Consider the following 23,036-nt stretch of genomic DNA (forward strand, 5'->3'; position numbering starts at 1 on the left):
TTAACAGACATAATAAACACATTGTGTAGGAAAGAACTGCAGATGCTGGTTTAAACAAAGGTAGACACGCAATGCTGGAGTAACTCAGCGGGACAGGCAACATCTCTGGAGAGAAGGAATGGGTGACGAAGGGGATGGGAGATTGCAAGCTTCACGTGGTCCTCCCTGTTTTGACTAATGCAATCAACCTGGTGTGCACAATCAAATAAGATCAAATAGACCAAGTTATCCTGCAACTTTAGGCTGTGCACACCATACGCAAGAAGAAGAAGGTGACGAAGATGATTGAAGAAGGGTCTCCACCCGAAATGTCACCCATTCCTTCTCTCTATAGATGTTGCCTGTACTGCTGAGTTACTCCAGCATTTTATGTCTACCTATAATGAACATATTATATGATTGGTAACTAAATATAGTTCCTGGTATCTTGTTAACTAACCTGACCAATTGGCTGGCAGATTTATTTTAGAAAAGCCACTTAATTAGTTACAAGATTCTTTGATGCATCCTCAAGTCATGCTTTATAAGAGAAAAATATTCTTCATTAAATATTGCCAGCTGCTTTTGTTCTCACCATAATTAAAGTTGATATTTTGCATCATGCTGTACAGTTCATTGAAGAGAGACTTCAGATTTTATTTTTAATGTAAGCTTGGGTGCAATAATCAAAGCGTAAGCTAATGGAGAATTCCCTTTTCCAGTATGGGATATGCCGTAGCCCAGGCATGTTCAGTTTCCAGGGAAAATGCTGCTGTTCCTGACACTCTAAAACAATGTCTGAGCTGGGAAAGCATGAGCACAAATAAATATGTTGCACTCTGTTCAGCAAGGGAAAGCACCAAATATACATGGGCATTGTTAATTAAACTAGGTACATATATTAACACAAAATAATTTACAGAAGAACATAAATGGGAAGCCAGAGAAGCGACATCTAAGCCAGTAAATTCTAAACAAAAATCTGGCAAAGGAACATCATATTTAATTACAAGGGGTATGAGAGAAAGGTAAAATGCTCTGAAATATATGTGCATTCCGTAACAAACAAATGCCTATGCCACATCATATTTGAAGTAATCTGCCTTGAGAGAATTGAACAATAGAGTTTCCACAAGCTACATGATTGATCTTATTTGCAAAGCACACCCTCCGTGCAGCTCTGCGCATGTCAGAACAAGGCTATCCCAACTCCGGTTCAAATTGTATTTGTTTTTCAGATTATTGGTTCATAGGATGTGGATATCAATGACAATGCAGGAATTTTGTGTCCATCCCAAACTACCCCTGAACTAAGACAGCAGTTAAGAATCAACCACATTAATAGTTCTGATGAAATGTGATCGAGTTGTAACATTAGCTTTGTTTCTCTCTGCATAATGTTGCTAGCCTACTGAGCACTTCCAATGTTTTCAGTTTTTAAATCAGCTTCCCAGTTTCTGCAGCATTTTGCTTTCAAACCAGAGCAGTCAGAAATAGGCCAGACCAGGCAGAGATGAACAACTTATTTCCCTGAAAGATAACAGTGAGCCAGAGCGATTCTCATAATAATACACAAAAAAAGGTAATAACGCTAGATACAGCTGGGTTTATTTACTTATTTGTATATAAATTCTCTTGCTGACATGGTGGGATCTTAACCCATGGCACAAGGCCAATGGTCCGTAAGTTCATAAGCGATAGGAGCAGAATTAGGCCATTCAGCCCAACAAGCCTACTCCGCCATTCAATGATGGCTGATCTATCTCTCCCTCCTAACCCCATGCTCTTGCGTTCTTCCCATAGCCCCTGATACCCGTACAAATCAAGAATATATCTATCTCTGCTTTAAAAATATCAATTGACTTGGTGTGTAGGAATGAACTGCACATGCTGATTTAAACCATATATAGAAACAAAAAGCTGGAGTAACTCAGCGGGACAGGCAGCATCTCTGCAGAGAAGGAATGGGTGATGTTTCGGGTCGAGACCCTTCTTCAGAATATAATTGGAATAACTCAGAATGTGATTAAAGTAGGGCTTCCTGGGACAGTGCACTTCAGGAAAGATTTACAGAAGGAGTCCACGCCATTCACCCACTGTTTCAGCAGCAGTTAACACAGCAATAGAAGAACATACGTAGAATTTTCCATTTTTAATTTAAAAAACCTACAGTCATTATACAGCTTAGTTCCTCCACTTCCCGTCAGAAAGACCATCCTGACACTGTGCCACCATATTTACCTGCATCAGGTCATTAATGTCTGCACCATCAATTAAGACTCAGATTCCAGCAAATGTACTCTCCATATTAAGACATTTAATTGGCCAGCAACAGATGTTTAATGGTTAAGAAAGGTAACATAACAAGATCCAGAACAAAATGGAGCCAGGATTAGAAGGGATGATCAGATGAATCAGGTTGCTATGATCAGAAGGACACAAAGTGCTGGAGTAACTCAGCGGGTTAGGCAGCATCACTGGAGAACATGGATAGGTGACGTTTTGGGTCGAGACACTTCTTCAGAATGTTAAGCATAGCACAAAGTGCTGGAGAACCTCAGCAGGTCAAGCAGCATCTGTGGAGGAATGTACAGACAATGTTTCGAATCAGGACCCTTCTGCAGACTTGAGTTCTTGTGCTGTGATGTTAAACTTGAGTTTGAGAAGGAATGGAGGCATGTCACTTTCCCACAACAAAGGGTAAAATGTGCATGTCATCCAAGAGAGCTCATTATTCTGAGAAAGAAAAAAATATAAACTGCTGGCAATAAAAATAACTTCAGACAAGGGTTCTGAAAATGTGGGTTGCAGCAGGATATATTGCTCATTAGTCAGCCCTGTCTCCATGTTCTTATCTGCTCTGTCACTCCGCATTTTCCTCTTTAAAGCAACAACAGTTATGATTCAATATTCTCATCTCTCCTCATGTCAAATTTGCCCACTGCCCTTCCAACTCAGTCACATTTCTTTCTATTTTCCAAAGGCAAATGTAGAACAGGACGTGTGTGCCTCAGGTATCTGGAGAGGTTGGGTAGGTTGGTTAGGACTTCACTCCTTGGAGCACAGGAAGCTGAGGGATGATCTTATAGAGGCGTATAAGATCATGAGGGGAATAGATAGGATGAATGTACAGAGTCGTTTACCCAGAGCCAGGGAATCAAGAACCGGAGGACATAAGTTTAAGGTGAGAGGGAAAACATTTAATAGGAACCTGAGGAGCAACATTTTCCTCCAGAAGGTGGTTGACATAGAAACATAGAAACATAGAAAATAGGTGCAGGAGTAGGCCATTCGGTCCTTCGAGCCTGCACCACCATTCAATATGATCATGGCTGATCATCCAACTCAGTATCCTGTACCTGCCTTCTCTCCATACACCCTGATCCCTTTAGCTACAAGGGCCACATCTTAAATATAGCCAATGAACTGGCCTCAACTAACTTCTGTGGCCGAGAGTTCCAGAGATTTACCACTCTGTGTGAAAAATGTTTTCCTCATCTCGGTCCTAAAGGATTTCCCCTTTATCCTTAAACTGTGACCCTTTGTCCTGGACTTCCCCAACATCGGGAACAATCTTCCTGCATCTAGCCTGTCCAGCCTATGTCATATATTTCACAATATATGAAACAAGCTGCCAGTGGAGGTAGAAGGTACACAAAATTGCTGGAGAAACTCAGCGGGTGCAGCAGCATCTATGGAGCGAAGGAAATAGGCGACGTTTCGGGCCGAAACCCTTTTCAGACGGCTTGCCAGTGGAGGTAATTGCGTCAGGATGTATAACAACATTTAAAATGAACAGGTACATGGATAGGGAAGTGTTAGAGGGATTTGGGCCAAATGCAGGCAGTTGGGACCAGTGTAGATGGTGTGCTGCAATTTCCTTCTTCCATTGCTCAAAGAGGGGCAACACCCATTTGGTCAATCTCGTTGATGCTACTAAATCATAGTTAAAACAGCTGAACCAAGAAACACTGCTCAGTTCAAGTAATACTAAATTGAATCCTGACAGAATACTTGCACGCATTCCACAATAGTTTAGTTCAGTCCAGTTTATTGTCACGTGTACTGAGGTACAGTGAAAAGCTTTTGTTGCATGCTATATAGCATGGATGAGGGGAAGAGTGGCAGAGCCCCTGCACCAGCTTTCTTTTACCAATATTGAGTTTTGCTTTTAACCATCAAACCGTTAAGAATGTTAATCTCAACTCATTTCACAACTCATTTCAAACATGCATGTTAAAGTGAAAATGGAAGAGTTTTTGTTTTGGAAAAGATACCTTTTCTTGCGAGTGCAATCAGATCACCCGTTTTTTTTCCCTGCCTTATTTATGAGAAAGCAGCCTCAGAATTTTCCCCCTGATGCTGGTTAATCAGCAGTTTACATCAGAAGCAGAAATCCCAAACATATTATATTTATCCACATTTACTTCATGCATTCATGTTTCCTTCATATTAAAGGCCAGGTGCAAGGTAGACTCTTCTTCCCTGCACAAATATATGTTGAACATTTTCTGCAACCTTTAGAGCCATGCACCAGGCATAACGATTGTCCTCAATACAGAACACAAGTGGCAGTGGCACAAAGACACAGCACCTCCACATCCATCACATTTTCAAACATAAACATTACTTCTAGGTGTGTCCATAGAGCAAAAAGGATGAATCAAGTCACATATCTTTGTTACAATTTTGGGTCAAACCATAGTGCAATTGTTAAAATCTAACGGGTTTAATTAAGATTTTATTATATTCACTGTTGTCACTTTGTGTGTCTGCATGACAATGCATGTTTGCTTACTCTACTTCAGTCCATTGCTATTTTATACTAAATTTGTACTAATTTTCTTTGTCTCCATTACAAAACTGCTTTGCTTTACAAAGGACAAATCCAGTGCAGCCCCATTGTTCCTGCCAGGAGTCTGTCCCTGTCTGAGGGAGACAGTCAGCTGTGTTCTTTTTCCAGAATGAATTCAATTTTCAAAGTGCCAAGAACAGGACATTCACGTGTACTTGTGGGGCTACCCATCATTAAAATAAAATACTTTGACAGCATTGGAGGACCATTAGCAGCACTGAACTCAGACATCACACTTTAATTGCACTTGCCTCAATCCAGCATTCATAGAAAAGATAATTAAATTGAAGCACACAAATTACCTTCGGTGCCTTGCGTATTTCCCACTAACATGGCCTGTGCCATCACAGCCAGGAGTTGGACAACTAAAAAAAGAAAAAAGCTTGATTGTGATAATTGTCACGAATACGGTTTCATGTGTGCAAACATGTGCACATCTGTGAGTGTACATGTAGGAGAAAGAGAGTGAAAATAAAGAGGAGAGGAAGGCTGAATAGTGGATTTTCTTTATTAACTAATCCCAGGAGAATCAGTTTCTCCAGGGCAGCCAGATATAAGCTGACCACCAAAGCAAGTGACAATGTGCTTTATCCGTTAAAAATGCATGACATTTTAGAATTGCGAATATGGTGAAATGTTTTCATAATGAGCACTCACCTGAACAGTTCTTGGATTACAGGTTCTATGGGGACTGGGGAGAAATGAAAACAACACAGGTTTATCATCTCTTATAATTACCTGGTTCTTCATATATAACAGCCAGTAAGTTGCCATGATAACTACAGTCAGGATGAGACAAGCATAGAGGCTCTGGTGGATGAAGGTCACCCTGAGCTGGGGTTTGACTGATTTACTGAGTCAATAGCCTTACCTCGGATACCTTTAGAGCGTGTACGATGACGCTTCTGGTCTGCATCCGCCTCCATCTGAAAACAGATTAGTAGGCATTCAGTGTCCTTATCCAGCACACACAGACCTTCATACGCAGCATGTCAAAATGTGTTATAGGATTTATTAACAAGCCTCTTCCAGCTTCCCTATATTCACTAATAAACTAATACAATTTATGACTTGGATGTGTCCTGTAATTTATAATCATCAAGAAAAGTTAAGCCTGCATTTAAAAAAAAAATGTGACTCTGATGTTTTTAATGCAACGCTGCCATCCAATATTTTCCTGGGCTAGTATTTTTTTTTTTTTAATCAAGATAACAACAGTATTGATTGCAATATAATTAATTAGGATAGATGTCAACAGTCTCCCAAATATGAAACATTAAAGGGTTACTCAAGTCTATTTAAAAGATGAACTTCTTTAATTAAGGACTCAAACATTCTGCCAAGTGTTTCAGAACCATACAGTGTATCTAATTGCAATATAAAGGGATCCAATATCTAATTGCAATATAAAGGGATCCAGTATCTAATTGCATTATAAAGGGATCCAGTATCTAATTGCATTATAAAGGGATCCAGCAATAACATTTTATCAAGGAGAATCCATGACTCTGCCTTCACTCTGCATAATATCTTTGGTGATGGTACAATTCAATATCAAATTGGCTTTCCCTTAGTTGACTCATAAAGGCAACTGCTCTTACAACAATACAACAAAATATATTTGATACGACCAGTGGACATTTATAAATATACACTTTAGCGCCTGTCCCACTTACGCGACATGTCGCGGGGTGACGCCTGTTTGGTGGTGAGTAGTCGCCCAAAGAGTCGTACCTTTTTCTGGTCGCTGCTGGATTTTCAACATGTTGAAAATTTTCGGCAAGCTGCTGTGACTATGACGGGTGCCGGCAAGTCACCGAAATAAATTAGCGTAAGTGGGACAGGCCCTTATATTTCTCTACTGGGATCGCTCCTTTTGTTCAACCTAGCACTTGAAACTCTTGCTTCGAAATGAAATCATTGAGTAATTTGTAAAGTAATTATATACTGTAAATCAGTTTGAAGAATGAGATGATGGCACAGAAATGTATCACCAATCAGGTAGCCTGGTTAACAGTTTACAATCAGAACCTGATGCACAAGTACATCTAGCAAGAGGATAAACTATCCCCAAAACATTTACCAGTTGTTCTTTTTACATATATGCAAGACCAGAGAATCGATGTTCACCATGAAGTATCTGGTTGCTGAAGCCTTGGTATGAGCCCAGGGTATTGGCAACATGTTCCCCACCACTGCATAATGCACTTAGCTCCTCATGTTCACTTTTGTCCAATGTACATCCATCTCTTTGTGCTATTGACCCAGTAAGTGCCCAACTCCTCCTCCATCTGAGATCCACCTGAAGATAGGTTTTGCAAGATTTGGTTTTCTGACAAAAAAATACCGAGGTTTTAGTACAGCTTCTGTTTATTCGAAACAAAAAGAAGTCAAAGAAGCACTAGATTTCCTACATTTAGAAAAAAAAAAGAAAAACTGAAAAGCATGCAAACGATGACATTGATTAGCAATGGTTAAAAATGAATTCAATCTTTTTTTTTCATAAATATGCTCTTTACTTTTATTCAAAATTATCAATGTATATATTTGCAGTCCTGGTGGTAATATAGCTTCTGGAATCGGCCTAAGAATGGATTTGATTGAAGGCTCTTCTTTTGCTGGTTGTAAAGATTGAATTCAATTTGCCCATTTTAAATGTAGTTTCTGGTTGGTATCACAGTTGCGCAAATCCATCCATAATTGGCACTAATTTAGGAATTGCACAAAATACCTCAAGGATAGCTACTGTGAGAGATGAGAATGACGTAGTATTACAGCAAAGGGGGTTGCTCTGTTTATTGCCATCACTCCCGCAGAACACATCTAAATAATACCCAAATCCTCAACTCAATGCCAACACTGGATTCAAGTAGTGACAAAGGAGCGGCCTAGGTTAAAGTCTCTCACCTTTATTAAGGCAAATAGAACGTTAAACTTCAGATGGAAAATGTGATGTTGCCCAGAACATATGGTAACATATGAAGGATTTAGTTGTGACCATGAGAGGCAGAAAAAAATGGATAGTGCATTACAAGATAACGCTTCATTCCAGCAAAATACTTCCTCTGCAACAAAGTGACCAGTGGTACCTGTAATATAAAGAATAGCATTAAACTCATATTTTATTATGGTTGAAATGTCCTTTGTGCGGTTGGATTGAAACAAACAAATCGCGTTATGTGAGATTCCAGTATCCTCACACAGGAGCTTGCTGAAATTACAGCAGGCCACCAGGGAGGAAATTCTTCCCGACCAAACTATAAGAATAATGAGGTCATTTCCTCCCACAGTTGGAGAAGCCAGAGCAGTTGAAAAAAAATGTGACAGGCTCAACGCCTACTGAGAATGCATGAGTGATGAATCAGGGATTGGCTAAAGTAAGTAAGCAAATAAACCTTCGGACCTACATACTGCTCAGGGATACGGAGGCTTGCACATACTGCAGGTTATGCTGGAATACTGCAATCGCGAGTGTACATGCATTTGGAGCAGCAAAAAAATCATTTTACGCTCATCTCGGTGCTATTGTACAATATATCCAAGAATAAGAAGTATAAAGTATAAAGTATAAAGTATCCTTTATTGTCATTCAGACTTTTGGTTTCAATGAAATTACATGCCTTGCAGTCATGACAGAGAATAAAATAACAGAACACACAATTAACACAGTTTAACATCCACCACAGTGAGTCTACCAGACACCTCCTCACTATGATGGAAGGCAAAAGTCTTAAAGGCCTTGTCTCTTCCTTCTTTGTTCTCCCTCTGCATTGAGGCGATCCAGGCTTTCGAAGTTGGGCCCCCGCCGGGTGATGGTAAATCCCGTGGCCGAATCCAAGCTCCGCGAACGGGCCGGTTCAAATTCCGCGGCCTGGGTCGGACGAAGCTGCCACTCCCCAGTCCAGCAGACAAAGCTGTTGTTGCGGGAGCTCCGGAGAATCGGTCACCAACCTGGGACCTGCGATGTCATCCACTGGGCCCGTGGCCGAAGCCTCCGAGGCTCCGAAGTTGGGCCGCCACCGCAGTGCCACCACAGCCCCGAAGTCGGCCAGCTTCACGATGGTGAGTCCTGGCTCTGCTCCCGGAGCCCCGAGGTCAGCCCGAGTTGGAGGCCGCCAGCTCCGCAATTAGGCCTCAGCGCAGACGGAGACGGAGACGGGGATACGACAGAGAAAAGGTCGCATCCCCCCCAAAAGGAAGAGAAAAGTTTCCCCCCCCCCCCCCCACACATACGCAACTAAAAATAAACTAAAACATGCTCCAACAAGTCAAAAGAAAGCAAGAGAAAAATAAAAAGACAGACGGATTGCAGGCGAGCCGCAGCCACTAGGGCAGCACCGCCACTTCCGGAATGTAACAGAATTCCAACATAAAATGCAACAAACGTGCAGTTTAATTTTAATATTTGATGTATATTTACAAACATTTCCTGATTATGGGGAAGGGCGCAAAGAACAAAAAAAGGGACCGGGCGTGATGGGGGTGGGGGGGAGGTGGGGGTGCAGAGAACAAAGATGCACCATTGGGGACAGTAATTAATACTTTGTAACTTTGTCGACCCCCAATACATGGATACTCTTTCCATACTTTGTGTATGGAATGCAAAAAAAAATAATTTCACTGTGACATGTCACATGTGATAATAAAGTATCTAATCTATCTATCTGGCTCGACAAGCACAAAAAACTATGTCATGTGAATTATTGAAGAACTGATATCGGAATGCAATTTAGGATCAATGTCTTACTATTTTCTTCTACTTTCATGAATTGGATTGTTCTTAAGTTTTGGGATTTAAATGCACCATGAAAGAATATAGGCCAGAAAGTCCCAAGATTCCCAAGGAAAGGTTGAGTAGGCTGGGATTCTATTCCTTGATGCGCAGGAAGATGAGGGGTGATCTTATAGAGGTGTACAAAATCAAGTATAGATCGGGTAGATGCACAGAATCTCTTCCCTGAGTAGGGGATTCAAGGACCAGAGGACATAGGTTCAAGTTGAAGGAGAAAAGATTTAATTGGAATCTGAGGGGTAACTTTTTCATACAAAGGGGGGTGGGTGTATGGAACAAGCTGCCAGAGGATGTAGTTGAGTTTAGGACTATCCCAAATTTAAGAAACAGTTAGACAGGTACATAGATTGGACAATTTTGGAGGGATATGAACCAAGCGCAGGCTGGCGGGACTGGTGTAGCTGGGACATGTTGGCTGGTGTAGGCAAGTTGGGCATAAGGGCCTGTTTCCACACTGTATCACTCTATGACTCTATGATTCAATGAGAACAATTTATCTGTACTGAGCTGACCAATCTCAACCAATCAACAATGGTAAATCTGCAGTGGTAAATCTAAGGTCGCCGTTAACCCAGGGATGGTGTGCATGCAGAGTTGTTGGCCCAGGCAAGCACCAGACTCTGCCATGACGGCTGAATGATGAGAACGCCGCACAACATTCACAACCAGGATTCACACGAGGAGAATCCCCATGTCTGTAAAATACACAAAGGCCCCCTGGAACCAAATCAAGCCGTCAGAAGAATGGAGGACAGGCTGAGGGAACTGATGCCAGAACTTTAGAAAGCAAACTTTCCTGATTAAGTTTCCATTATCCTGAAGAATATGCAAGCAGATAATAGTACTCTTGGATATATTGTACAATATTACACAGAACTACTCAGTCCATTTAACGGATCCATCATTCAGATTGATGTCAGTTTCATTTACTGTTCTTTCCATACAGAATTGAATAAGATAATTGTGATGACAGAGAAGGTCTTTCAATCCATCACATCTTCTGAAGAAGGGTTTCGGCCCGAAGCGTTGCCTATCTCCTTCGCTCCATAGATGCTGCTACACCCGCTGAGTTTCACCAGCATTTTTGTGTACCTTCGATTTTCCAGCATCTGCAGTTCCTTCTTTAACACATCTATACCAATGACTGGTAGAGATATTCTGTAAACCCATTCCTGCACACCATCCCATACAAATTATTCTCCTACATTTCCTTCTGAGAGCTCTGAATGATTCTGTTTCCATCACTGCTACAGGTAGTGAATTCCAGATTCATAACGACTTTTTAAGTAAAATAAAGTTCTACCGCATCTTTTGCAATTTTTTAAATGTATCTATCCTGTTCCTTGAACCATCTGTAAATAAGAATGGTTCCTTTTTACTTACTGTATCTAAACCTGCTATGACCTTGTACACTTCTATCAAATCTCTTCTCAACTCAATCTATTCCAAGGAGAAGGTCCAGTTTATTCAGTCTAACCCAACGGCTAACATCTGACATTAATGGATAGAGGGACCTTAGGCCCCAAGCCCCCAGGTCTTTAAATGTGGCAACACGTATATAGAGCAGTAATACAGGCATATGGTATGTTTGCTTTCATTGATGGAAGCAATGGAGTATAAGAGTCGGAAAGACATATTGCAGCTTTATAAAACTTTGATTAATCTAAATGCAATACTCTAATTTGTATTTTGAGTATCGTGTGTAGTTCTGGTCACCCCATTACAAGTAAACTGTGGAGGCTTTGGAGAGAGTGCAGCAGAGGTTTACCAGTGGTTTTACCAGAATGCTTCTTGGATTAGAAAGTGTTAACTATAAGGGGAAGTTGGACAAACTTGAATTGTTTTCTCTGGAGTGTCAGAGGTTGAAGGGAGACCTGATGGAAGTATATCAAATTATCAGGCTTCAATGGGTAGATGATCAGAATCTTTTTTCCAGGGCAGAAACGTCAAAGACTATGGGCATGGCTCGAAGGTGAGAGGGGAAAAGTTTAAAGGAGCTATGCAGGGCATGTAATCTACACAGTGCGTGATGGTTCCTATAATGTGCTGCCAGGGGTGGTGGTGGAGGCAGATCCGATAGTGGTGTGTAAAAGACTTTTCGATATGCACATGGACATGCAGGTATGGAGGGATATGGATAACATGCAGGCAGAGGAAATTAGCTTGGCATAATGTTCGGCACAGATATTGTGCATAAAAGGCCCCATTCCTGTGCTGTACTGTTCTCTGTTCTATGTTCAAGGTTTACTGGAATGTAAATGCAATAGACAATTTATTCTGCAACAGCATAATGAACTGTTTTGAGGTTTAGTTTGTTAAAAAACAATGATGAAAATGGGCAATCACAACTTGTTTTTCTCTGGCAAACTAAAATGTGCAGCTTACTTTAATCTTTGAAAAGGGTAAGGTATGTGAAGATTTATTTTGTACTAAGTTGACAAATATATTTCAGAATAAGTCAGAGGGGTCTACTTCACCTGCAGATTCTTTATTATTTATTCATTTGCAGGATATTATTGTTGCTGTCAAGTCTGATACTTATTCTCCATTCCTAATTACTATAACTGAATATTACCCAAACTAAAGTAGGAATCAGGAGTTAAGTCAACTGGTTGTCCTGAAGTCATAACAAGAAGGAAAGATATAACAATTGTGGACTCCCTTGTCTGAAACTTCATTCAATTGAGTGAAAATTTATGTCAAACCATCATCTCATTTAACACATTTGTCCCTTGCGTAACGTAGACTGCATCTTAAGGAAAACTCGAGGTATGGCTTTCTGGATATGATATGCAAACACAATGACACAGCCACAGAGCTGCAGTTTCCCACCTCCAGTCCTCAAGCTTCGATCCAAACCTGTGCTAGCTGTGTGGAGTTTTCTCTCAATGGTTAAAAAGGTTCACTCTAAAAGTTCTAGTTTTGTTCCTCTTCCAAAATATGTGCAGGTTGATAGATTAACTGTAAATTCCTCCGTGCATGTTGGTGACTCATAAATTGCAGGGGGGGGGGGGGGGGGGAGTTAATGGAAAAGTAGCATGGAATCGCTGTAGGATTAGTGTAGTGGAATATCTACACTATTCAAAATACAATGGGGACAATTTACATTTATACCAAGCCTACAAACCTGTATGTCTATGGAGTGTCTGAGGAAACCGGTGTTTTCCGGAGAAAACCCACGATGATCATGGGGAGAATATTAAAACTCCATACAGACAGCACCATTAGTCAGGATCAAACTAGGATCTCTGGCACCCACTCTACAGTTAGATAGAGCTCTAGGGGCTAGTGGAGGCAAGGGATATGGGGAGAAGGCAGGCACGGGTTATTGATAGTGGACGATCAGCCATGATCACATTGAATGGCTCGAAGGGCCGAATGGCCTCCTCCTGCACCTATTTTCTATGTTTCTATGTTTCTGTGTTTACAGTTCCACCACCGTGCTTCCCATTGAAAATTCTTTAAATGTTATATTATGTCTATCCACCATCATCCCATTTCGTGACGTTTTCTCTACAGTCACATCAATGTATGACTAAAAAGACAGATTTAAGGTCTTAAAGGAGATAAGAATGCGGAAAAATTGAAGGACTTTGAAAGGAAAATTGGTGGTATTGATGGGTTTATTAAATCCAAGGAAATGCTGTGAGGTCTGAACAAAGACACCATTTGATGAATTGAGAATTTTGGAAATGAGATTGGCAAGTGACATGATGGAGTGTTGGGACAAAAGCTTTTGTGCCTGGAAAAATGAGTAAAAGACTTGTTTGACCCCGGTCATTGCTTATTCTCCCTGTTCCTGATTGCAGAAGGTACAGAAGCTTAAAAAGTGCACAACCAGACTCAGCCACAGTTTCTTCCCATCTGTTATCAGGGTTCTGAACAATCCTTCTATAAGATAAGATAAGATGCTGTTGAATTCACCTCTACGACATTGAGGACATTGAACGTCATAGAAACATAGAAACATAAAAAATTGGTGCAGGACTAGGCCATTCGGCCCTTCGAGCCTGCACCGCCATTCAATATGATCATGGCTGATCATCCAACTCAGTATCCTGTACCTGCTTTCTCTCGATACCCCCTGATCCCTTTAGCCACAAGGACCACATCTAACTCCCTCTTAAATATAGCCAATAAACTGGCCTCAACTACATTCTGTGGCAGAGAATTCCAGAAATTCACCACTCTCTGTGTAAAAATGTTTTTCTCATCTCAGTCCTAAATGATTTCCCCTTTATCCTTAAACTGTGACCCCTTGTTCTGGACTTCCCCAACATCGGGAACAATCTTCCTGCATCTAGCCTGTCCAACCCCTTAAGAATTTTGTAAGTTTCTATAGGATCCCCCCTCAATCTTCTAAATTCTAGCGAGTACAAGACCAGATATACCACATCCACTGGTTCTCCCTTATCCACTAGTAGTTACATCCTCGAAAAATTCTATAAGATTTGTCAGACATGATTTACCTTTCATAAATCTATGCTGACTTTGTCCAATGATTTCACCACTTTCCAAATGTGCTGCTATGCCATCTTTAATAACTGACTCTAGCAGTTTCCCCACTACCGATGTTAGATTAACTGGTCTGTAATTCCCTGTTTTCTCTCTCCCTCCCTTTTTAAAAAGTGGGGTTACATTAGCTACCCTCCAATCCTCAGGAACTACTCCAGAATCTAAAGAGTTTTGAAAAATTATCACTAATGCATCCACTATTTCTGGGGCTACTTCCTTAAGTACTCTGGGATGCAGCCTATCCGGCCTTTAATCCATTCAATTTACCTAACACCACTTCCCGGCTAACCTGGATTTCACTCAGTTCCTCCATCTCATTTGACCCCCGGTCCCCTGCTATTTCGGGGGTCATCTATGGAATTGATGTGCTGCAATGCCGAGAACTATATTCCGTACTATGCACCTTTTGCTACACCTATTGTACTTGAATTTGACTTGATTGCATGCAAAGCAAAGCTGTTCACTGTACCTCAGTACACATGACAATCTATATTACTAAAAGTCTGATCTTGACCACTTCCTGCTGTTCTGTATATTGATTTTAGAAAAAACACTGCCACTTACGGCTGTGATTTTGGCCATCTTACTCAGAGTCCCCATCCGATGTGCAGGCCAAGAGGATTTTTCCCATCGATTAAAAATAAAAGAGTTATTAGTGTTTAAAAAATGTTGAGATTCTTTCTCCTGAAGGCCACGCCCCTTCCGGAGGGACTATAAAACCCAGACACGTTGAGTACCTCAGTCAGTCTCTGCGAGATAGGGGAGCGAGAGTGTCACGTCTCTCAGTCTCAGCTGTGAATAACACTGAACACATGTCTACTAAACTGTGAGTGTGGTTTTACTGACCCTCAGTGCCCTTAATGTGGTTTGAAAATGAAAATGTGGTTGTTTTCAAATAAAGCATTGCAAATGGTTGGTGGTACACAGAAATGCTGGAGAAACGCAGCGGGTGCAGCAGCATCTATGGAGCGAAGGAAATAGGTAACGTTTCAGGCCAAAACCCTTCTTCAGACTTCAGATTTTTGTGTACCTTCGATTTTCCAGCATCTGCAGTTCCTTCTTGAACACAAATGGTTGGTGGTGGTTGGTTTGAAATAAAGCACAGCAAATGGTTGCTGGTGGTTGGTTTGAAATGGCAAATGATTAAAAGTCAAAACTTGACAACTTCCTGTTTGCACTGTATATTGATTTTAGATAAAACGCTACCACTTACGACTGCGATTAGAAGCAAGAAACATAGAAACATAGAAATTAGGTGCAGGAGTAGGCCATTCGGCCCTTCGAGCCTGCAGCGCCATTCAATATGATCATGGCTGATCATCCAACTCAGTAACCCGTACCTGCCTTCTCTCCATACCCCCTGATTCCCTTAGCCACAAGGGCCACATCTAACTCCCTCTTAAATATAGCCAATGAACTGGCCTCAACTACCCTCTGTGGCAGAGAGTTCCAGAGATTCACCACTCTCTGTGTGAAAAAAGTTCTTCTCATCTCAGTTTTAAAGGATTTCCCACTTATCCTTAAGCTGTGACCCCTTGTCCTGGACTTCCCTAACATCGGGAACAATCTTCCTGCATCTAGCCTGTCCAACCCCTTAAGAATTTTGTAAGTTTCTATAAGATCCCCTCTCAATCTCCTAAATTCTAGACAGTATAAACCAAGTCTATCCAGTCTTTCTTCATAAGACAGTCCTGCCATCCCAGGAATCAGTCTGGTGAACCGTCTCTGCACTCCCTCTATGGCAATAATGTCCTTCCTCAGATTTGGAGACCAAAACTGTATGCAATACTCCAGGTGTGGTCTCACCAAGACCCTGTACAACTGCAGTAGAACCTCCCTGCTCCTATACTCAAATCCTTTTGCAATGAAAGCTAACATACCATTCACTTTCTTTACTGCCTGCTGCACCTGCATGCCTACCTTCAATGACTGGTGTACCACGACACCCAGGTCTCGCTGCATCTCCCCCTTTCCCAATCGGCCACCATTTAGATAATAATCTGCTTTCCCGTTTTTGCCGATTGTTGGCCATCTTACTCAGTCCCCCTCCGCTCATCAGGTGCAGAGGATTCTTCCCATCAATGAAAAATAAAAGTGTTATTTCTGTTTAAAAAATGTTGAGAATCTCTCTCATGTCAATCACGCATGAAGGCCACGACCCTTCCGGTAGGCGGGGGAGGGATTATAAAACCCGGATGTGTGAGTGTGGCTCTGTCTCTGCAAGATGGGGAGAGGGAGAGGACACGACACTGTCTGAGCTGTGAATCAACTGAATACACTGAATGTCTACTGAACTGCGAGTGTGGTGTTTATGTGGTGTTTGGTGATGTTTTGTGTAGTTTCATGATGGTTTCACGCTGCTTGAAATGGTATGAAACTGCATTTGAATGTGGTGGCCTTGTACGCATGAAATGGTATGAAAATGCATTTGAACTTTGTGGCCTTGCACCCTGTATGAAGTGGTCCGAAACTGCACTTGAATTTGGTGGCCTTGCACCCTGCTTGAAGCAGTACAAAACTGCACTTGAATTTGGTGGCCTTGCACCCTGCTTGGAGGAATTAAACTGCACTTGTATTTGGTTGCTTTGCACCCTGCTTGAAGTGGCATGAAACTCCACTTGAATTTGGTGGCCTTGCACCCTGCTTGGTGGTATGAAACTGCACTTGAATTTTGTGGCCTTGCACCCTGCTTGAAGTGGTATGAAACTGTACTTGAATTCGTTGGCCTTGTACCCTGCTTGAAGTGGTAGGAAACTGCACCTGAATTTGGTGGTCTTGCACCCTGCTTGAAGTGGTATGACTGCACTTGAATTTGGTGGCCTTGCACTCTGCTTGAAATGCAATTTCAAGGAATAGCCGTGCCAACTGTCAGCCCATCAGCCGTGAGTGAGCTGCCAGCACATCAGGCTTGAGTGACTGAACTGCCAGCCCAAGTATCCATTTGACCCACAATTTCCATACTAGCTCTCTGGAAATCAGTTCCTTCAGCCCACAACACCCATCAACACTTATCAAAATTAACAACCCCACTCTCACTATTGATGGCACCACTGTCTCCCCATCTGCTCAGGCCCGCAACCTTGGCGTGATCTTTGACTCAACCCTCTCCCTTGAGCCTCACATCCGCCATGTTGTCAAAACATCATTTTTTCACCTCCGCAACATTGCCAAAATCAGACCCTCTCTCACACCCCCCGCTGCTGAAAGACTCATCCATGCCTTCATCTCCTCCCGACTGGACTACTGTAACTCTCTTCTCTTTGGCATTAATTCCAGCAACATCAACCGACTCCAACTGGTCCAGAATGCAGCCGCCCGACTCATACCCACACCAAATCCTGGCACCACATCACCCCAGTCCTCAAAGAACTTCACTGGCTTCCCATTTCCCACTTGATCATCTACAAAATCCTGGTCCTCACCTACAAAGCCCTCCCCCATCTGTCCCCCCCCACCCATATTTCACTGACCTCCTCTCCCCCTACCAACCCTCACAGTCCCTCAGATCCATTTCAGCCGGTCTCTTCTCCATTCTGAAATCCAACCTCTGCGCTTTTGGGGACAGAGCCTTCTCCAGGGCAGCTCCCAGGCTCTGGAACTCCCTCCCACAATTGATCTGAACTTCTGAGTCCCTCACCATCTGCCAGTCCCGCCTCAAGACCCATCTCTTCATCTCTGCATACCCTTAGTCCCATGTCCCCCCCTTTGCATCTCTGCTTACTGCTCTATTTGTTTTGTTCTTGACTCACCATGTAAAGCGACTTTGAGTCCTTGAAAAGCGCTATACAAATAAAATGTATTATTATTATTATTATACTAGCGCTCCAGAAAGCCCTCCGACCCCCCTCCCCCCCCCCCCCCCCCCCCCCCCCCCCCCCCCCCCCCATCCCCCACCCCACTGTCGACCAATATTGGAATTGGTGGAGAGATGGAATATTGTGTTGGGGACCAGCCCTCCCGGGTGAACATGGGACCCAACGGGTCCCACTTAGTCTAGTAATAACTAAAACCTAGGAGCAAAGTTGGATTTAAATATCAACATCTTGAATGGCAGGTCGTCTGATTCAGCTTTGGTTCTTAACAACCTTCTACTGTTCGTTCATATTTTCGGAGGATATTGAAGTATGTTTTTCTGTTACCCTGCGCAACTATTAATAGATACACAGCATAACTTTAGCTAGCACCAATACAAAGGAGGCATTCACCGTGGCTTCATTATATCTCAGACTGTTGTTCATTGGATTGACGTTGATTTTATGTCTCTAATAGATCAAGTAAGTGTTCATGCAAAAGAAACAAATGTTTTTTTTGTCCCCTGCCATTCTAAATATCCACGTATCTTTTAAGTTCATTATAGAAATTGCAGCAACTATTATGGTGTTGGGAATGAGTCTGCCAATTTGTGCATGACCAGCTTCCACAAAGAGCTATGTGATAATGCCCTGATGCTTTGTTTTAATTACATTGACTGAAGGATAAATATTTTCTTGAAATAATTCAATGCTCTTCTTTGAAATCATGCCAGGAGATCTTCCATGCTCAGAGCGAGGAGCAGAAGTGGCCTCCAATTTACAATTTGCATGAAGATTACAGTTCTGGCAGTACAGTACATTAAGTCACCAAGACATGAACTTAAGATTTTTGTGCTCGTTCCTGCAGTGGGATTTGAACCTACAAAATGCACTAACGGTTGATAGCAATCATGTTGTGAAATAAACCTCTTTCAATGCCAAATTGCATCATGAACTTCTTTTAAATCCTCATGCCAGCCCTTAATGACATCATAATTTAAGCAAAAAAAAAAAGGATAAAAATCAATATTGTCAATTAATTTAAATAATTCAGAACATTTTTTTGTCATTTTGCTCCGAATTTCCAAAAGACCTCTTAAAAACACTACATTTCAGGTGAAAATCTTTTCTGATCAATTTTAAGTCAACATAATCTAAATTAGCAAATCGATATCATTAGTAATTTGTCTACATTCATTTTTCATATGTAAATTTTCACCTCAAACTAAAATGGATTTTGATTTAATGCATTCATTGCTGTGTTGTAACCACAAATATACTGTGCTCTGGTCTGGCCTCAGAGTTGCTGTGCGGCCATGTGTGAAATGGAATTGCATCACGAAGGCTGGAGGGTGTGAGCTGGAGCCAGGGACCCAGACTCTCTAGACTGGGTATTTCCATAAACTCAAAGTGGAAGGAGCTGCAGCATTTCTCAGATCAACATGCCCGGTGAGAAACATCCTCACAGTTTTCTCATCCTGGGAATGTAGGATACAATCCAAGCGCAAAATCCTTGCGATTTAGAGGGGGGGGATATGCTTGGTGCAATCCAGGGACTGGGGATTTGCAACATTCCAGGCATGGTGCAAAATTAGTGGTTGCAACTAATAGCTCAGTCAAGTTTCAGCTGAAAGTGTAGGAAGGTACTGCAGATGCTGGTTTACATGAAAGATAGACACAAAATGCTGGAGTAACTCAGCTGAGAATATTTGGAAGTGTAATTTGTAAGCTTGTGTGTGTTTGCTGATAAGTTGGAACTAATCCTGGCCCTTCAGTCCGAAGAAAGGTGTCGACCCAAAACATCACACATTCCTTCTATCCTGAGTTACTGCCTGTCCTGCTGAGTTACTCTAGCATGTTATGTCCATCTTTTGTTTTCTGGGTGCTTGCCTCACAGAATGTTTTCTCCCTAATGGTTCTGCAGCAGTTTTTTTCCAGGTTTTTCCTATTCCATTGTTGATTCGCCAGTCACCTTCCTCTACCTTATTTCTGTACCATCTCACCTCTTTCTTCCCCTCACTACAGTTTCCACAGTTCTCTTCCTTGAAACAGCTCATCCTATTTCTATTCCTTTGCTCCCTGTCCATTCTTTCTAAACTCGGGAGTATTGAATTCCACCCTTTATGTTCCACAGCGCACACTTGTCCATCTATCTGCTGAGCCTCTTCTCAATCAGTCATTCCTAATTCAAATAAAAACAGAACAAAATACATTTGCTGGGATCTCTAACAACCAGGTTCACACCTTGATCTCATTATTTGTTTCCTGCTTTCTCTCCCTGTCCTCCAGCAAATCCCTGAGGGTTCCAAGTGGTGCAACATGAGAGCTCAAATGTTTGTCTTGGATTGCCCTGTGTATGCACATGATGATATCTTACACCAAGGATCTTACTCAACCCTTGCAATGATTAGCATTCATCTAGAACAGTCAGAGTGTGAAACGGATGAAGGGTAGTTCACCTTCAAATCAGGATTTTCAGCCACTCAGATGGATGAGGTGGTGGAGAATGTACAAGTCAGGATCGAACCGGGGTCTCCAGCGCTGCAATCGCTGTAAGGCAGCAACACCACAGCTTTGCCACCATGAACTTCTCTTCATCGGCGAAACCAAGCGCAGGCTTGGAGATCGCTTCGCCCAACACCTCCGCTCAGTTCGCAGTGACCAACCTGATCTCCCGGTGGCTCAGCACTTCAACTCCCTCCCCCCCACCTTATTCTGGATCTGATCTTTCTGTCCTGGGCCTCCTCCATTGCCAGAGTAAGGCCCAGTGCAAATTGGAGGAACAGCACCTCATATTTTGCTTGGGTGGTTTACATCCCAACGGTATGAACAATGACTTCTCTAATTTCAGATAGTCCTTGCTTTCTCCCTCCTTCCCCTCCCCCTTCCCAGCTCTCCCACAAGCCTAATGTCTCCGCCATCTTCCTTTCTTTTTCTGCCCCCCCCCCCCCCCCGACATCAGTCTGAAGAAGGGTCTTGACCCGAAACGTCGCCTATTCCTTCTCTTCATAGATGCTGCCTTACCCACTGAGTTTCTCCAGCATTTAATGTTCTGCTAATCATTTGCTGTCTGTTTGTATAATTAAGGTACTTTTGGTGCTATTCACTATTGTCATGACAAACACACAGTTCAAAGGATTGTTACTATTTGAAATTAATCAGGTTGGATTTTGGTTCAAAGAGTTTAACTATGAGAAAACTAAAACTGTTTTAAAATACTAAAAAATACTATTTTACAAAATAAATGATGTCAACTGAAATGAAACTATTCATGTAAAAATAAAATATTTAACCTACAAATTAACAATCCACCACTGTTAAAGCAATTTGACAATACTATACACCGTGCTAATAAACATCAATATTCAGATATGCTGTTAATTTTCTTCTGCATACTTTTCTTCAATAGACTGAGATAGTTTTGTGCTACGATTTTATTTAATTTGAATGCACTTTATGTGCAATATTTGACATCTATGCAAAGCACGTCTGCCAACCAAATGGGGAAGAAAAACAACACATTACATGCAGCCTTACATTCGCAACGTCAAAGGTCACCAGCTGAACTAAACCTTACACTGGTTCTCTGCATACCAATCACCGAAAGGCATATTTTATGTAACAATGAAATATAAAGCCAAGTTTACTCCATATTTTTCCATTGCTAACAGTTACAATATTGGATACAATATAACTTCATTGAATTAATTAATAGAATGAAGCAATTGGTAATACAAATGACACAGACAAGATGATTCTATGCGTTATCATTGTCAGTGATCCTGTGTGTAAAAGTGTGATGACTTTTCTAGGAATATCTTTGTATAGCAAATGAATAAGCCTTCATTTAACAGTTAAGTAATTTTAGATTGCTAGCTGGGAGAAGCCTGGTTATCCTCATGATGTTTGGAGGTACACTCTTTCCCCAACTGCAGTTAAACCTTTCCTGCAGTTGATGACGTCGTTCTGATTTCTGCAATAATAAAAACAGAAAATGATGGAAATACTCAGCAGGTCAGGCTGCACCTGCGGGAGGAAAGACAAAGTTCACGTTTCAGGTCAAAGACCCTTTGTCACAACTGGGAATGAGATAGAAAAAGCTCATTGAGCTGAAGAGAGGGTGAAGGAGTGGTAGCCATCTGCTAAACCAGGTAAAGTGAGAGTCACTATGGAGATTATTCATAAACAAGATGATCTGGACAGTGAGCAAGTGAGAGCAGTTAGAGAGCGAGCACAAAGACGTAATAATATAATAGTTGTTAAATGCAGAGCAGGAAGACATGTCAGGCAGGTAAGGCTGGGCATTACATCCACTCACAGTGAAAAAGTTGAAAGAATAACGAATTGAGCCAATAGTATTGTATTGTATTGTATTGTATTCAATTTATTGTCATTGACCCAATTTGGGACAACGAAATGAATTTTCCTTACAGGCAGTATCATTAAAAAAAAAAATCACAAAGAAATAATAAAAAATAAATAATAAATAAATAATAAGACATATAAAACATATTAAAAATAAAATTGAAATTGAATTAAAATTTAAATAAAAAAAGCACAGACACAGAAAGTCCACAACACAACATAACATATATGGCACCCAGGTGAGGAAGGCACCATAGTCCAGCCAGCCTCCCCTCCGTGTTCATCCGTGGTCGGGGCCTTCCGAGCACCCGCAGTCGCCGGCCCGGGTGGCCCGATGTTCAGGCCCTCACGCCGGGCTGGTGGGACGCCGACGCCGAACCCCGACGGTGAACAGCCTCCTCCTCAGCGGCCCGGACCCCCAGATCAGCCGCCTCCCACAGCCGGAGTCTGCAGCTCCTGAGTCCGCAGCTCCCGAGCCCGCAGGCCGAGCTGGGCAGAGTCACAGGACCCCGCGTTGTAATCAGCGCCGCCCGCGTTGGGAGCTCTGCAACCGCAGCTCCATGATGTCGGCAGCAGGTCCAGCACTTCGGCTCCAGATGGCGACCCCCGGTAAGGCATCGCCAGCCCCGCGATGTTCCAGCGCTGTCCATCAGCGCCGCTGCTGGAGCTCCGGTCGATCCCAGCAGGAAAGGCCGCACCAATCCAGGCAGGTAGGCCGCTGTGGGGGGGGGGCGAGGAC

The 23,036-nt window shown here is 42.2% G+C and overlaps 1 protein-coding gene across 7 annotated transcripts in view; it reads right to left on the reverse strand.

Annotated features, from left to right (window-relative positions):
- The window catches only part of LOC129697048 (myelin transcription factor 1-like protein), a 415,381-nt gene that overhangs the window by 259,188 nt on the left and 133,157 nt on the right, over positions 1-23,036 (reverse strand). For all 7 annotated transcript variants that reach the window (XM_055635254.1, XM_055635252.1, XM_055635250.1 and 4 more), the window contains exons 3-5: positions 5,706-5,760; positions 5,492-5,525; positions 5,137-5,199 (exon numbers count right to left, since the gene is read on the reverse strand). In XM_055635254.1, the coding sequence (XP_055491229.1) occupies positions 5,137-5,199; positions 5,492-5,525; positions 5,706-5,760 (152 nt within the window). The remainder of the gene's footprint in view (positions 1-5,136; positions 5,200-5,491; positions 5,526-5,705; positions 5,761-23,036) is intronic.

This window comes from Leucoraja erinacea, chromosome 5 (genome assembly GCF_028641065.1).
Source record: "Leucoraja erinacea ecotype New England chromosome 5, Leri_hhj_1, whole genome shotgun sequence".
Classification (NCBI taxonomy): domain Eukaryota; kingdom Metazoa; phylum Chordata; class Chondrichthyes; order Rajiformes; family Rajidae; genus Leucoraja; species Leucoraja erinaceus.